This window comes from Rutilus rutilus, assembly GCF_951802725.1.
Source record: "Rutilus rutilus genome assembly, chromosome: 13".
Classification (NCBI taxonomy): domain Eukaryota; kingdom Metazoa; phylum Chordata; class Actinopteri; order Cypriniformes; family Leuciscidae; genus Rutilus; species Rutilus rutilus.
Genome location: NC_140218.1, coordinates 32,745,060 through 32,762,383, shown reverse-complemented (window position 1 = coordinate 32,762,383; position 17,324 = coordinate 32,745,060). Strand labels below are relative to the sequence as shown.

The 17,324-nt window shown below is 38.6% G+C and overlaps 1 protein-coding gene across 6 annotated transcripts in view; it reads right to left on the bottom strand.

Annotated features, from left to right (window-relative positions):
• utrn (utrophin) overlaps window positions 1-17,324 on the bottom strand; it is a gene marked incomplete at its 3' end in the record, with an annotated part of 265,554 nt that overhangs the window by 142,978 nt on the left and 105,252 nt on the right. For all 6 annotated transcript variants that reach the window (XM_084428992.1, XM_084428995.1, XM_084428993.1 and 3 more), the window contains 2 exons: window positions 13,824-13,978; window positions 12,351-12,540 (listed from right to left, as the gene is read on the bottom strand). In XM_084428992.1, the coding sequence (XP_084285118.1) occupies window positions 12,351-12,540; window positions 13,824-13,978 (345 nt within the window). The remainder of the gene's footprint in view (window positions 1-12,350; window positions 12,541-13,823; window positions 13,979-17,324) is intronic.

The following is a 17,324-nucleotide window of genomic DNA, read 5'->3' as shown; positions in this document are numbered from 1 at the left end:
CCTGCCAGGAAATCCTTCCTATATGTGCTGTGAACTCTTTTGTTTTACACATCGTTCATTGCTCTTTTTCGTACATGAATTATTTATCAGGTCCAGCAAAGGATATTTATCTGTCTTTAGTGACTTTAGTCCTGGTTCTGTGCCCAAGAGAACACTGCATCTATATTTATCCACAGGCATTTTGCTCTCTGTGCAACAATGAGGGGAGGGGAGGGGGGTTATCCATTTTATTTCAGACTGTTAAGAAAGTGCTACAGCATTACCTGAAATGCACTGGCTGAAGAAAATAAAGAGACAAGGATAAATGGATGTAGGCCTGAACATTAAAAAGCAGAAAGTCACACATTTGCGAATATTCTGCTCTTGAAATGGCATCAGTGCTTAATGATGGAAGCCTGAAGAGCTCTTTGTCTTTCAGTGTGTAAAAGCAATCAGTCTACACACAGGCATGTACAGAAGGAAGATAAACAAATGTGTGGAACTGAGGCTGAATTAAACCCACACGAGAGAAAAGAGAAAGACGGGAGAGTGGACGAGGGAAAGTAGAGAAAAGAGAAAGACGGGAGAGTGGACGAGGGAAAGTAGAGAAAAGAGAAAGAGGGGAGGAGAGTGGACGAGGGAAAGTAAAGGAAAAGAAGGGGTATGAAGCAAGACAAGAGGAGAAAAATAGCAAAAAAGAAGACTACAGAAGAGACGAGGCAGATGGAAAAAAGCAAACATGAGACATGACCCATGAACAGACCGTCAGGATGATGAAAGAGTGGCTGTCTAGATGGACAGAGCTCAGAAACAAATGAGTGCAATGAGGAAAGCTATCGTTCCTTTGTCATGCCTCGACTACCACCCCAGAGCGAGGGATTGCAGTGCAAGAAACTGAAAGATGAATTGAAATCGGAGCCTTTGTTCACAAGAATGGGAAAAATCGATCAGTGGAGCTGGGGATGGCGGCCAGAATGTATGTATATGAAGACGTCTGTGACAGGCCTTTATTGATCAGGAGCAGACAGAATTGCACTCAAAGATGGAGTGAAGGAGAAATTAAACAACAACAATAAGAAGTGATTGCTATCAACATGTTCGCCAGACCGGACAAGAGCGGAGAGGAAAGACGAGGGGGATAAGAGGACACGAAAAAACGAAAGACAAGGGAGGGGGAGTGAAGAGACGAGAGACAATGAGAGATGGACATGAGAGGAGAGGTGAGACCAAATGAGAGGAGAGGTGAGACCAGGGAAAAATGAGAAAAGACAAATACAAGAGGAGACTTGGAAAGTAAACTGCAGGAGAAATGAGATTAAGTGAGACGAGGGGATGTGGGAGAAACAAGGACATAAGAGGAGGAGAGATGAGGACGGAGCAGAGGAGAGGAAAAAGAAGTGGGGAAAGAAGAGAGGAGAAACAAAGAGAGGAGGAACACTGAAGAGAAATGAGAAGAGGTAGGAAAAGAGGGACAATGAGAGAAACAAGGATTTGAGAGGAAACGAGAGGTGGGACGGGGAGAGACGAGACAAGGGGGAAGAAGAGGAGAAACAAGGAAGAGGAGAGGATATGAAGGAAGGTATAGAGGAGAGGAGCCGTACGACCAACCAATTTCCAGACATCTTTGTCCAAGGACAGACAATATATCACCCAATGTCAGAATGGATTTATGCAGGCGCGCACACACGTCTATTTCCTAAAATGTGGCAAATTTTGATGTTCGAGTCATAAATGCAGATTAATCTTGATCTCATTTTGGCACACAGTCTAATCTACAATCTCTCTCTCTCTCTCTCTCTCTCTCTTACACACACACACAGAAATATAGCACTTCCACTCAAGCTCTCAGTAATGGACATCAGCACAAAGTGCTTTAAGTGAGGGGAGGAGTCGCCGTGACTCACGGTGTGTGTGCACTGGAGAGAGGGAAAGATGAGGCAGAACCTAGCTGGTGTGTGTTTGCTGGTGTATGTATGTGTGCAACATGACAGACTGCTAATGCACCATTATCTGAAAACCTCTGAAGCAGCACACACAGATGGAGCAAGTCTCTGAGCTCTGAGCCCAGGGTCATCACACCCCGGGGAACCGTACCTCCTCTGCCGGAAACACAACTTCACAACTTCACTACAGTTACGTTTCATGCCAACTCCAGGCTTTTAAACATGATTTTTCAACTTGTTTGGTTGGTAATACTTAATTTTAAGGTGACGTAGTTACATGTTACTACATGTACTTACTTATTATGCATAATTACAAGTAACTAACCCTAACGCAATCCCTAACCGTAACGCTACAGTAAGTACATGTAGTTCATTAATATTAGTCAGTACATACCTGAGTAAGTACAACATAACTGTCACCTTAAACTGTATGGTTTAAAACCCTCAGATTTTATACTAGCATATGTATAAGATACACTAAAGTGCTCAGCTGTCACAGACAACCTAGTTATTTATGCTACTCATGTACAATGTTTTACTAATCCCTCAGTGTGTATCAATCAAGGATTCATCCCCCTAAGAATGAAGTCCCACTTCAGAATGACAATTTACTAGAGATGTAATGGAAACATTTTCAGTACGAGTCTTCCGGTTCTGCACGCGTGTACCGAATGACTGCAGTGTTGTTTTACCCACTGCACGCGCCGAACTTCTGTGATGTGCGGAGCGCAATTTGAAGTTCGAGTTTCCCCCAGGATGGGACAATACTGTTTATATCAATATACTTTGATGTTGCAAATGCATCTGAAAAAAATAACAGAGTGAGCTGCTGCCGGGTCCAAGTTGTTCTAAACACGAGAAATGCATTATATTAAGTGCTTCAAACTAGCTCGTAAACCTACAGTTTAAAGTGGCTTGCCCTCAGATGCATGTTATTTAATGCATTCGAGACCTGCTTTCCTCAGCATAACTTACTGCATATCTTACGGTAGTATCCTTATCTATAAATGTTAGATTCTGATGCGGGTATTTGCATTTTGCATAAAGGCTCATCCTGACAGCGAGCGAGTCACCCTTAAATTTCACAGACTTCACTGAACAAGTGTGGGCATGCATGCGCCTCAAACAGACGGAGTGCAATAAAATGGTAGATCAATAATTCTCACTAAAATATACATTTACAAATATACATTTTGCTTCCCAAAAGTGGAAGCGCTTCAAAAAGTTTCCTCCATTTACAACAGCACCGTAAGCGGCAGTACTGGTGCATTAAAATCGCACCAAACCGTGACTTCAAAACCGAGGTACGTTCCGAATAAACCTTTTGTGTAGGGTTACATCCCCACCATTTGTTGGTGGTTCATCAACCAAGAAGAGAAGTTCCACGACAACAGGACCGATTTACATCAGTTCAGATCATTACAAATCACACTGTACGAAACGGATCTAATAAACATGGGTACAACTATGATGATGACACCTATACGACGCAAGTTAGGCCCTGTTTACACGAGAACGCTTGCGGGTGAAAATCAGATGTGCCTTTCGTTTAGACGGCGACGGCGTTTTTGGGGCTTAAAAACGCAAAAAAGTGAAACCACCCTCCAGAGTGGAAATCTTAAAAACGCTCCACCGTCGCGTTCCCGTCTTAAAGGGTTAGTTCACCCAAAAATGAAAATTCTGTCAGTAATTACTCACCCTCATGTTGTTCCAACCATGTAAGTCTTTCGTTCATCTTCGGAACACAAATTAAGATATTTTTGATGAAATCTGACAGAATTTTGACTCCTCCATAGGCTTCCAGTGTGACCGAAACTCACCGGCCCAGAATAGTTATTAAAACATCGTTAAAATAGTCCAAGTAACTACAGTGGCACTACATTAAGTTTATCGTGCGACGAGAATACTTTTTGTGCGCAAAAACAAACAAAAATAACGACTTTATTCCACTTTTCATTTCCTTCTCTCTGGGCCTCGTAGTGTGTTTGCGCTGCGCGTCTGTGTTGCACGTCATCACGCAACACACACATGACCGGCGTCGGCCAATAGTGAGCCTACGTGGTGACGTGTAACACAGACGCGCTGCGCAAAAACACTACGCGAACCAACTAGAGGTCGAGAGAGAAGGAAATGAAAAGTGGAATAAGTTTGTTTTTGCGCACAAAAAGTATTCTCGTCGCTTGATATACTTAAGATTGAGCCACTGGAGTCACTTGGACTATATTAACGATCTCTTTAATAACTTTTCTGGGCCAGCAAGTTTCGGTCACACTGGAAGCCTATGGAGGAGTGAAACATGGCTCAGATTTCATCAAAAATATCTTAATTTGTGTTCCGAAGATGAACGAAGGTCTTACGCGGTTGGAACAACATGAGGGTGAGTAATTACTGACAGAATTAAAATTTTTGGGTGAACTAACCCTTTAAGGGTAAAAACGCAAAAGTCTACTAGGGAGAGAAGTAGAAGGAAGGTTGTACGCAGGCGCGCGGACTTGGTGTTGTTGTGTGGCAGTGCTTCACATTGCCACCTAGCCGCGTGGAGTGCATACTACATCGAATTTCACACACTTTTGCGTCACCATATGCACGCAGATTTCCCCCCCATAACGCTCGTCTAAACGCAGAATAAAAAGTGATAACGCAACGTCACTTTTGCGTTTTCTCTTCAGATTGTTTCCGTGTAAACATAGCCTTAGTGTAGAAGAATAAAACATCATTAGCATGTGCGAGTGGTGAACAAATAGAGCAAGATGAATCACACTTTGGCAGTTTTGATTTTTATGTGCACTGAAAAAAAGAAGAGGAAGCGAAAGAGGAGAATATGGATGTAGTCATGGTTAGGGAAAAGAGCCCAACTTGGGATGCTAATGGAGCTTGAGGAAAGTAGTTTTAAGTTTTAGCGCCATGTTGTGTTGACCAATACGCCATTTCATGTCGCATTTTTATTGGCCAGTCAGTTCTTCTCTCACTGTACGACGCAGGTCCACCGTTTAGAAGCCACACAGGATTTCCACAATTGCTCATCTTTCGTCTGGGACAGCCCAAAATCATACAGTGTGTACCCGTGCCAATTTTCACTGACAAATTGAGTCTAGTAACTTTAACAAAAACGCAAGCCTAATATTTCTGAACGCTTGTCTGTTAGACTTACATTATATTAGTGTAAATGCTATCACACATTGAGGGACGAGTTAAAATTGAGCTAAAATTAGTTCAATAACATTAAACATGAAGCCGTGAGTATTATTCAAAGTTCATATATCGTGTCGAAATAATGGGACCTGGATGCCACTCAATAACAGATAAAAGGAAACTGGAAGTAAATCATGAATGTAATTCATAATGAAATTTTTGGAGCCAGATGTGGATTTGCTAGACTCACACAAACTCGAGGCTCGTTTAGAGCGGGACTAATTCATCACGCTCACACATACGGAGGTGGTGCGAGACAGCAGGTCTTTGGAGGCTCAAATGATCTCCAAAAGATGGATTCCTCCCAGGAGAGAGTAATGGAGCGCAGAATGACTGATGCCTTCCCAAGGGTGCAGAGCCAGCAGTGCCACCCCGGGACGCCTAAACGATCACCACACCGCCTCCATCTGGCCTAGGGCTGCTTAATCGAGTGAGGAGTAACTTATGTCCCTCAAAGGTAGAGTTGGTGCTTGCGAGTGTGTGGGTTTTCGTCTGACGGATTTCACATATGGGACTCATGAGCCGATAAGATAATTACTCAAAAATTACGTTTATTGAAAAATCATACACAGGGCAAAACATAACAACAATGTGCAACACCGCAAAAACAGCATGAGCGGCACATCTGAAGTGGTATAAAGCCTGTGAAACCGTGGAGTACGTTTTCAGAAGTTTAATAGCCACGGACAAAAAGGCTCAGTAGTCTTTATTTTGCTAAATCTTTAAGAAAGATAACAATCATGTTTTGCATCCTGTGCTAAGATACATGCTAAAACCCACAGAAAACAAGACACACGCTGACTGACAACCACAAAGTTTAAGGTCGCTCTGATGCACAATCTCATTTACTTAGAAGGAACGCCGCAGAGCCGTCCCGGGTACAAGACTTTTATAACTGCGTACCGTTTCCATCGGAGAATGTCACAGAGTGATTTAGCTATTTTGGATAAACCGTTGTACAGAATTGTTGTAGACTTAATCTTAAAAAACTAAGTTTTGCTATTGCTGAAAAAACTGTGAATCAGTTTTAAAGAAATCGTGGGATACCTTAATATTTTCACCCTTCCCTTTATCAAGAGACTTAACATCAAGAGACTTACCCTCAGGTGACTTCAGTGAGATTGTTCCAGTTATAAATGTACCGTATATCACTTTGGATAAATGTGTCTGCTAAATATAGCATATAATGTGGCGTTTAATCTAATTTTTCCCTATTAAATTCACCTCTATGTTTTTTTCTTATACTTTCAGTCTCTAAAGTGGCTATTGAGTCTGATTGATTTCAAGGGGCTATATCACGAAAACAGAATTTGCTTTTGAAATAAGTGAGTTGGATGTAGTATGTGACGCATTACAACATTCACAAATCGAAACTCTGTCCCCAACACACCCAGACCATTTACTGAACACACACACACTGTCCGAACCAGACACGACGAGAAGATTCCAGCATTCAAAGTCATTTAACTGTCCACAGTGGAAGTGAAAACTCAGCACGACATCAGAACATCAATCAGAAAATGTTTGATATACATTGATGTGGAGTGGGATTTTAAAAAACAATCAGATTTCACTGTGGTCGGTGCTAAAGAGAACAGAAATAGAAACCCGCCAGCCCACACAGAAAATGTCCTATCGCTTGTTGCGATCAAGTCTGGTTAGGTCAAAACTTAAATTTCACACTTTATCGCATCGTGCCTCATTAGCAGCAAGAGCAGCTGGCTCAGAAATCTTCACCGTATTGACCATACACACTTTGCGTAAATATGTATTCGGCATTTAGCAACTGGTCCAGCTCTGATGAATGTTAGCCAATATTGATTAACCAATCACAAAGAGGCTATTTTACACACAGAGGTTTTAGAGATACAGTAACTCGCTATTGTTTGACAAGCTCTCCATCTTTCAGCAGTGCCGTGTGTTGTGTGTGTAAATCCTGTGAGGATTTCAGCTAAACACTGAATATCAGAACAGCTGTTGCTTTCTCTAATCTCTATCTCACACACACACACACACACGCTCAAGGGATATTTACTGACAGCTCACACTGACAGCATCTAAACAGAGTATCACTCATATAGGATATTACTAACAGGAATCCTTTAACATCGATCACATGTGTCAAAAACATCAAATTATGATGTTTTTTTCTTTAATGTTCCTTAAACTCTAACGTGGTTTGGATGCGTTTTCTGGTTTGAGATAAACGACTGGAAACTACATCACGGACCGCATCAAACTCTTCTATGCTGCTCTAAAATATCACATCCAAATTCCTCCAACAATATTAACTAAATGTCTTTCAGATGTTCATATTGGTCTGATGTGGTTTATATGAGTTATTAATGCTGTCTTTTGGTATAACGAACAGAACTTGACATTACAACTTACAAATTTACACTTATAAATGTACTAAACAAGACATATGAAGAAGAAACAGCTGCACAAATACAACAACAACATTTTTTTGCAAAGGATTTCACAGAAAGGATTTCACATTTCATGCAACAATAAAACTGGTACAACAAAAAGAAAAAGCCGCATGAGAAGATATCCAAGAAACTGAACTTAAGACACACCAAACTAAGTCCAACTAACGCAAACTAACACAGAAACGGACGAGAGCGCATCAGCGAGTGTGTGTGAACGCCACTGACCTTGCACAGTTTCTGGTAACGCGGTGAGGATATCGCCATTCTCTGGAGCCGGTGTAAGAAGACCACCACTTTCTGCAGAGACGTCCGAACTACAGCCATCATCTTAACTCTGCCTGCACACGACTGCCAGCGTCTGAGAGCACGCATCCTCACCGCCACACACACACACACACTCACGCACGCTCACAGATCCCCCACCACCAGCCGAGACCAATGTGACGAGCCCTGACAAACATGTCCCGCGCGCGCGTCAGTCAGTGCTCTCCTCTCCAGCAAAAAAAACTGAGAATTAACACACAACCACACAAAAAGAGAATGAACGACGGAGAGGAAGATGCTTTGGGAGGGAGAGAGAGGGAGAGAGAGAGAGAGAGAGAGAGAGAGAGAGAGAGGGAAGGATTGATACAACGAAACTCTGGAGAGCGTTCAAGAGCTGGAGTGTCTCTTTCAGCACCAAAAGAACGAGAGCGAGTGATGTGGTGTATAGATTCATAAAGGGAATGAGCGAGGGTGACACACTTTACTGAAAGAGAGCACATCTCCGGAGAGACGGAGAAATAGAGCAGTGAGACACGTCAGAGAAATGAGGGAGACGAGACGAGAACAGTAATGAATTAGAGTGGAAATCACTTACTCTTTCGCTCTGTGAAGGTGCTATTATTATCTCGTTTTATCCTTCTGATGACCCATGACGACGAACGCTCACGAAGCCAACATGAAATCAATACTGACCTCATTTACTTTCTTAAAGGAATACTTCACCCAAAACCAACATTTGTTCTGTCGCATGTCGGTCCAAACCTGTGTGACTGACTGAATTTCTTGGAAGACAAAATTAGAAATCTTGCTCTTTTCCACACAATTACAAGATTACATTTCAAGGTAAAGCTTCTACAGGGAACAAAATGTTATTATATTATTATTATTAGCCATGCAATAACGTTACTGATTTGGATTGTATATTTGTATATTAAAGGGGTGGTTGATTATGATTTCACTTTTTTAACTTTAGTTAGAGTGTAATGGTGCTGTTTGAGCATTAACAACATCTGCAAAGTTACAACGCTCAAAATTCAAAGCAAAGGGAGATATTTGCTTTTAAAGAAATGGCTTTTTAAGGACTACAACAAACGGCAGGTAGCCATTCCTCCCGGGTTAGTGACATCACAAACCCTAAAATTTACATAAACCCCGACCCCTGAACACGATTTATAAATGATCAAGACAGAATATGCTAATCAATGACTAGAAGATAACTACACATAAGCTACATAAATTCATCAACTAACCATTCAGAAATGTTGCTTCTACATGTGGTCACTTCTTCTCGAGTATCTCCATCTTTCTGACTCTGGTTTGAACATAAAAGGCTAAAAGTTTTTGACATTTTCAGTGCATGTCTGTGTGAGGTAAAAGGACACAAGCTGTTGAAGCTCCGCCCCCTGTGCCGGAAGCAGCAGCTCATTTGCATTTAAAGGGACAGACACAAAAACGGTGTGTTTTTGCTCACCCTCAAAAAGTGACAACTTTAACATGCTACATAAAAATATCTGTGGGGTATTTTGAGCTAAAACTTCACATACACACTCTGGGGACATCAGAGACTTATTTTACATCTTGTGAAAAGGGCATTATACCACCCCTTTAACATTATATCACTTAAAGAAATATATGTTTATGAATTGTCAAACTGGTCAATTTTAGAAGGCAAAAATGTACAAAGCACAATTATATCATCTCATAATACTTAAAACACTATCAACATATTTTTACAGTGAGTTTCTGAAAACCACGTGTGCAGATTTTTATTTTATTTTACCAACATACATTTAACAGGATATGTTCACAGTGCAGTTTCTATTCACTAAATCTACCGTTGTGTACGTAGACCGACGTATGTCCGATTTGTACAATTCATTTAAGAAATCATTTGACCCATCTTACAAACCTGATCTGAACTGATTCATTAATCCAGTTGCAAAGATTAAAAGCTGGATGGAAGGATTTTCAGTAAACAGCAACTTAAATGTTGATCTTTTCCTCACACCATGTCATTTGGACCACTATTATAATACTTCTATGGTGCATTTATGTACTTTTTTTGAAGCTCGAGTTTGTCTCCATTCATTGTAGCTGTATGGAAAAGAGTCTTCAAAATATATTTGTCTTGTATTCCACAGCATAAAGAAAGTCATGCAGATTTGACACAAAATGAGGTTGAGTATATGACGAAAATTTTAATTTATGCGTGACCTATGCAGATTCACTCCCACACAAAATCACCCCAATTCTAGTGTGATTAAGTCTTTCGCATTGTCATTTTTTTTCACGCTATCGTGCATCCCTGTTGCCCGTTGAGAAGTGATTGTGACATAAGTAACTCTCTTTCTAACGTCAATGTCACTGACGTTAAACAAACACAGACATCAGTCGAGATTTAACAATTTCATAACATCAACTGCGTCAGTTAAAACAAGCTTGCTTCTAAGGAAATACATAATCTGTCCTTGAAAAACACGAACGTTGACAAAAAGGTACATGATTGGTGACTACAATGAAGCTGACGATATCTAAGAGGAAGACAGATGTGGAAGAAAAAAGCTGAACAAAAATCAAATAGACAGCAAAAATGAGCATGTCAAAAAAGTGATTTAAACCATGTATACATTTGACAGATGCTTTTTATCTAAAGCCGCTTGCATTCAAGCTCTATAGTTTATCAAAATGTGTGTCTCCTGGGAATCACATCCACAACTTTAGCTTTATTAATGACATTCGCTAACAGTGACATGATAAAAGAAACCAATGTTTAATAAAAAATGAATTGAATTCCACTGTATATTGTCCAGACAAAAGCAGCAGAAAAATTCATTTAAGATTTTAAGATGTGACAATTGTTGTGGCAAAAAAAATAAAATAATTTTTATATATATATATATATATATATATATATATATATATATATATATAAATAATCCAAAAATGAGCGAATTTCGAATTTCATCTAGTGGAAACGTTTGGTACTGCGCACAGACCTTTTTTTTATATACATCAACCTCAGATTAGGAAAATAGCTTGTTTAGATTTATGGCTTTGATTTTCTTACAGTTTTAGAGCAGAACAAATTTTGGAAAATACATATTTCATTTGCAATTTAAAATAGTAATTTATGCATTTTTCATAATAATAAACTGAAACTTGTATAACTGAATAATTGTGTATAATAAGTGTTGTCTTTAAAAAAAAAGACCAAACTTGAGTCTGTGCTCAAAAGCATTCAAGATTTATGACAGTTTAAGTTGGAAATTTTATTTTCAGGCCTATGCTCAAAAAGTGATTAACAGGTAATAAATGGATCATAACTATTCCATAAATATAATTTTAGTACCATAAAATCCCAGAAACATACAAAATATTGAATAAAAAAATAGTCGTATTTTTACTATTTATTCTAGTATTTTATACTAGTATAAAAACAGTATAAGTTCGCCATTTTTGAGCAGTTAAATGCTTAGTTTCAAGCTGCTTCAGTGCAGTAAGCAATACTGTTGAAATAGCGCTAAAAATATAAAGTAGTTCTTACATTTACTTCTTAAAAAACAGAAAAAAACTTTCACAAGAGTCACATGAACCACAAGCTAAACGAGGATGTTTTTACAATTATACTAGTAGGCATTTCACTTATTAAAACAGTTTAAACTATCAATCAGACGACAGAAGGTCTGTAGTAGATTGTGTACAACAAGTTTTGATCATGTTGAGTCCATAGAAATTTGCTTTCTAGGCCTAGGTGAAATCTTCCGATCAAATGAATTCATGTTTCAGAATGAACTGAGGACTCAAGGGTGCAAAACCTCTCATTTGTTGCCGAGCAACATGACAACAAAAGATGACTCAACGCTTTGGTGCGACTTCCGCATTTCAGAAGGTCGGGTCGGGATGATCCGTTCAATAAAACGACACACAAGCGGATGTTGTACTGTAGTGTAGTGTGTGTGTAGGCTTCTGAACGTTAGTAGGCAGTGAGAGCGGCTGAGATATCCTCCACACGGTCGTGATTCGAGTCGACGGCAGATAAAGAGATCAAACTGTGATGCATGAATCTCACAGGACTATCACAGACTCGGCAAAGAACCGTCGGAGGAGGGAGAAGAAAAGGAAGACACACACTCTTTCTCAGCTGAAGTGATCTATAGCTTGATTACGCGTACGCGGCGCTGTGGCTGACGTGGAAACTAATGAGGACTGACAGGGAGATAATTGAATATCGTTCACACACACTTTAGTGCCTGTATGTCCCAGATTTGTCTACATCACAGACGGTACAGCCCAGAGTCAACACACGACCGCATCACGCGCTTCACAGAAATAGAAAAAACACAATTGGCGTGTGCTAACTGAAAATCACGAGCTCAAATCTGATTGGCCGGCTTTGACTGAGCCATTGTTTACCAGCCCTTAAATTGTGGTTGGTCATTTGACATGTTAAAGTGACATGATCCTGTTAAAGTGGGCGGGTCTTGGCCAGAACAAGCTTCCCACATGGACATAAAGGAATATAAGCGTGTACAGTTCTTACCTCCAGCTGAGCCTTCAGCTCCTTGATGTGGGCGGAGTCCTGTGAAAGCCCCTCCCTCTGGGCGGAGCCTGATAACACGTTGACTGTAGTCTCCGCCTCGTGGAGCCACTTCAGGAAGGACTCGAGCTCACGGAGGGACGCCTGCAGGCTCTTGAGCTCGGAGTCCAGAGCGGCCTGGCGGTCGGACGCCCTGAGAACAGCACACCGCCGTAAACTAAACTACATATACTTATTAACATATTCATATTTAATTAACATTTGTGCAGTTATTATTATAGTGGTGGTAGTACTCATGAAAGCATTTTTTTTTTCATCAATATTGTGATTGAGAGTGTAATTACGATAGTGTTTCATATCCCTATATGATTATAGCGGCATTCTACTGTAATACATGCATCGCTATAATTAATGAAACCATAATTATGGTTATGGTTCAATATCACTATATGATTATGGGAGCATCGTTTTAGCATTTATTTTCCACAATATTTGTAAAAGAATAATGCATGTAATGTTTAAAAGAGCAATATTATTCAATTAGAATTTATTAGTATTTATTAAAGCATAATTAATGTAGTATTTAATATCACAATATTATGATGGCGGTATTTAATGGCATTCATTGTCACAATATGTGTAAAAGGATACTTATGGTAGTATTTATTACAATAATATTATCAACAGTATTTATTGACATATTTACAAATGCATAATTACAATACAATTTATTACTAAATTCGTATGTTAGCACTTTGAGAGAGAGACAATAATTATGGTAATATTAATTACATAAATGTTATTATGGTAGTATTTATTATGACAACATTATCACAATAGTATTTATTAATGATATATGAACTAATTATTACTATATTATTATGGTTGTATTTGTTATATAGTATTGTGAGAGCATAATTATGGTAATATATATATATATTAGTGAATATCTGCACTATTCATGAGAGCAAAGTTAAAGTAGTACTAGTAGTAATTATTATCACAATATTATGATCATATTTTCACAAAAATTCATAAAGCACAATGACAGAAATATATTATTATTAATATTATTACAATCATAATTACACTCTGGTACTACTGTTATTATGCTATCGCAAATACTGCTGTAATAAATACTTACGGTAGCACATATTACCGCAGTACTTGTGATAGCATAATTATTATGGTAGTATAGTACATCATTATTTGTGGTAACAAAGGTATTCATTACCATAATATTATAATATTTTGTACAACATTAAATGCAGCAGTAATAATAACAGTTATTGAGTCTGTGTTGTGCTAAGTGTGATATCTGTCGATACATTTGCGTCACATGACGTGATGTCGTTTCAGAGAGTGTGTGCGTATGATTCACTTCCTCTCGTTTAATCTTCTCCCTCCGGGTCCCGGAGATTAAGGACAAGACCGTGTGCTTGATTTTGCGTGTAAATACAGCGAGTGTGCGCATACCTGTTATTGACGCCGTTCCACGCGGTGTTGAGTTTGTCCATGAGCTCTTTGACCTTGCGCGTGTCATCAGCTGCATATTCCTGCAGAAGCTGATTGGACAGCTCATTAAAGGAAGTCACGCTCTCCTGTCCTCGACCGAGCTCCTGAAGGAACGCCTGACAGCAGAAAGAAATCAATGAACATAACTACAGTCCAAACATCACAACAACAGCACAACTACGACAATGCAAGTGGAGTCACTGTGGACGTCAAGGTGCGGTTTGATTCACGTGTGTTTGTTGCTGAAGACTGAAGGACACCGAACCTCAAATGACTGTAGAAAATCGTTATCAACAAAGTTATGATCTTTATTTCTAACCTAAGGCAAACACTATCTACTCATGTACAAAACATTTCAATAATATATGAATACCAAACAATAAGCCAATGAAATTATGGCTCTAGCGGCCCCTACAGGTCAGTAGCAGTGGTGTGTGTGTGTGTGTGTGTGTGTGTGTTTCTTTCAGCAGACACTTCAGCTCAAACACTTACACCTGTGCTTGTACAGTACAGTAGTCACGTTCATTCATAATTCAATACAACAGAATGCAATGATTGTTTTGAGGATTGATAGATTTCTTAAATTAAATTAGGAGAAACTGACGAGAAGCCTTTTTTTTTTGTCTTGTGAAAATATTGTTAGTTTGGTTATATGTGGGATTTCAAACAGGATTTGAAATTTAAAGCTGAATTTTAACAGTTCAACAGCAATTTTATTTAGGTTTAACAGCAACTCGCTGTTTTGCGAACAGTTGCGTGTCTTTGAATTTGAAATATTTACAGTAAAATCAGGCCGTTTCTGACAGTTTTGTCAGCCTGGATGAGATCCCTTCCCTCCTCACATCTTAAACACTCAAAACTTACATAACTATGTTTCTAAGCGCTGATTTGATACCTTTTACAAATTACATAAATAAGCTGTCTCTTAAAAAGCACTGAAATTATTAACCAACTTAAGTTAAAGGGGGCCTTCTTAAAAAAATTGGATGAGAAAATTCACATTACAAAAATAAAACCACAAATGTGTGACATTAAAAAGTGTATAAATCACTAGTTTTTCTAAAGTAACACCGTCCGGCAGCGACGCCGGCAGGTAAAGTTACAGTCTGCGCCCGTTGAGTTTTAACAGACCCCCTAAAGCGAGCGCTGGGTTTAGTGCGGGGTAATTGAGAATGAATGGGGGAAAGTCATGTGAGAAGAGGCAATGCCTCCATCGTGACATGATTGGATATAAATGGTAATGGAGATAAACATCTCTTAACCACTGTAGCGTCTGGACCAATCAGACACACAATTATTCATTATATTTAATGAATAATCCAGAAAACCCTCTCTCCTAACAAGCAAAATACGTGTTAGAGTTCTGTGAACTACCCCTGAACTGCAACTAACACCCGGGCAGAACCAATTATTATTATTATTATTATGTATTATGGGGAGAGTAACTCTCACTCCTTTTCCCCAAAGGAAAGACACATAAGGTCCATAAAACGGGACTTCTTTCCATTAATTCATAGGCAAACCTTCTATGAATGGACATCTCCAGGACATTGTATATTGTCTTGTATAGTATATGTTGTACTGTATAATGTTTTATGCATGCTTTATGATAGAACACTACTTGATGTAACCTCACCGGTTTCATTTACTTTCACTTTCCATTTGACCTATTTTTGCATGATTGTGTGTATGTGTTTGTTTAGAGTAGTTATGTGTTCGTGATTTAGTGAACTAAAACTTTAACTCACATTCATGCGAGTTATTTTTCTGTGGCCACGAAAAAGATCCTCTCTGAGAGTTGATAGACGATCGATACTGAGTGTTCGCTGGACGAACTGATTGATATAATTTAATTAATAAGATAATTAATTATTCATATTTCCCTTTTGAGCTAATTTGGCACACAGCCAACCTTTTGAAGCCCCTGACACTCAACCTGCCCACGTGAAACTCAATGCTGATAAGCTTATGAAGAGCTCGCATGCTTTGAACAATTTGGGTCATCGCCAGAGCGCACATATATAACTAATTCATAATGACATTTGCTATTTGTATCATTGATTTTCAGTTTTTTGCAGCCAAAAACTTAAAAGTTGTTAACAATAAAATGAGTTTAAATGTAGGGGAAAATATAGCAAAATATTAAAAATATGAGATTGACATTTTGACATATTGACATTTTACTTTTTATTTAGAGCCAATTACACGTTCAGTTCCTTGCCGTCATGTGTTGCTACAATCTGACAGTCACATCAAAACTTTGCTGCTGAGCTTGAACAGCCGTCCAAAGATGCCCTTTTTATTTAAAAACAAGTCATGAAAATGAAGAATTAAAAAATTAAAAGATAAATACATAAAAAAATAAAATGTAAACCTGATATGATTGACGTGTTTGGCATTTAAAAGCACTAATGTGTATTTGAAAGTTGGATTTCGTAAAAATGTGTAGCGAGCTGTTGATAACCACATCAAATGAACATATTTTAGAAGCTTCTTGAGCCACAAAAAGATGTAATGCTGCCTGTAATTATAATCCAGAAATATGGCTTTTGTCCATTGATCTTATTAGGAGCAGCTCCATTGACTCTTTTGTTCCGCAAACATAAGAACACATTGAACCTCGTTTAAAACAGTTTTTGGTTTTCATTTATTTACTGTGCTCGGAAAATATATTTGAATTCATCAACTTTAGCTACTTATAGTGTGTTAAAGGGTAACTCTCGCCAAAATGCAACCTAGGCTCTTTTTATGGAAGCTTGTTTCCGCCACAAAATAAAAAAAAATTAAATGATAATTGCGACTTTTTATCTCACAATTGCGAGTTTACATCTCGCAATTCTGACTTTATTTCTCAGAATTTTGAGATACAAAGTCAGAATTGTGTGAAATAAAGTCGCAATTGCGTGTTATAAAGTCAGAATTGCGTGTTATAAAGCCAGAATTGCGTGATATAAAGTCAGAATTGCGTGAAATAAAGTCAGAATTGCATGTTATAAAGTCAGAATTGCGAGACTTTTTTTACGAGAGTTTATATCTCGCAATTCTGACATATTTTCTCAGAATTGTAAGATATAAACTCACAATTGTGAGATATAAAGTCCAATTCTAAGAAAAAAAAAAAAGACGGACTTTTTTTTTTTTTCTCAGAATAGTTCTAGTCTTCGACTTTATAAGACGCAATTGCGACTATTTCACGCAATTCTGACTTTATATCTCGCAATTCTGACTTTATAACACGCAATTGCGACTTTATTTCACGCAATTCTGACTTTATATCTCGCAATTCTGACTTTATAACACGCAATTGCGACTTCCTTTCACGCAATTCTGACTTTATATCTCAAAATTCTGACTTTATAACACGCAATTGCGACTTTATTTCACGCAATTCTGACTTTATATCTCGCAATTCTGACTTTATAACACGCAATTGCGACTATTTCACGCAATTCTGACTTTATA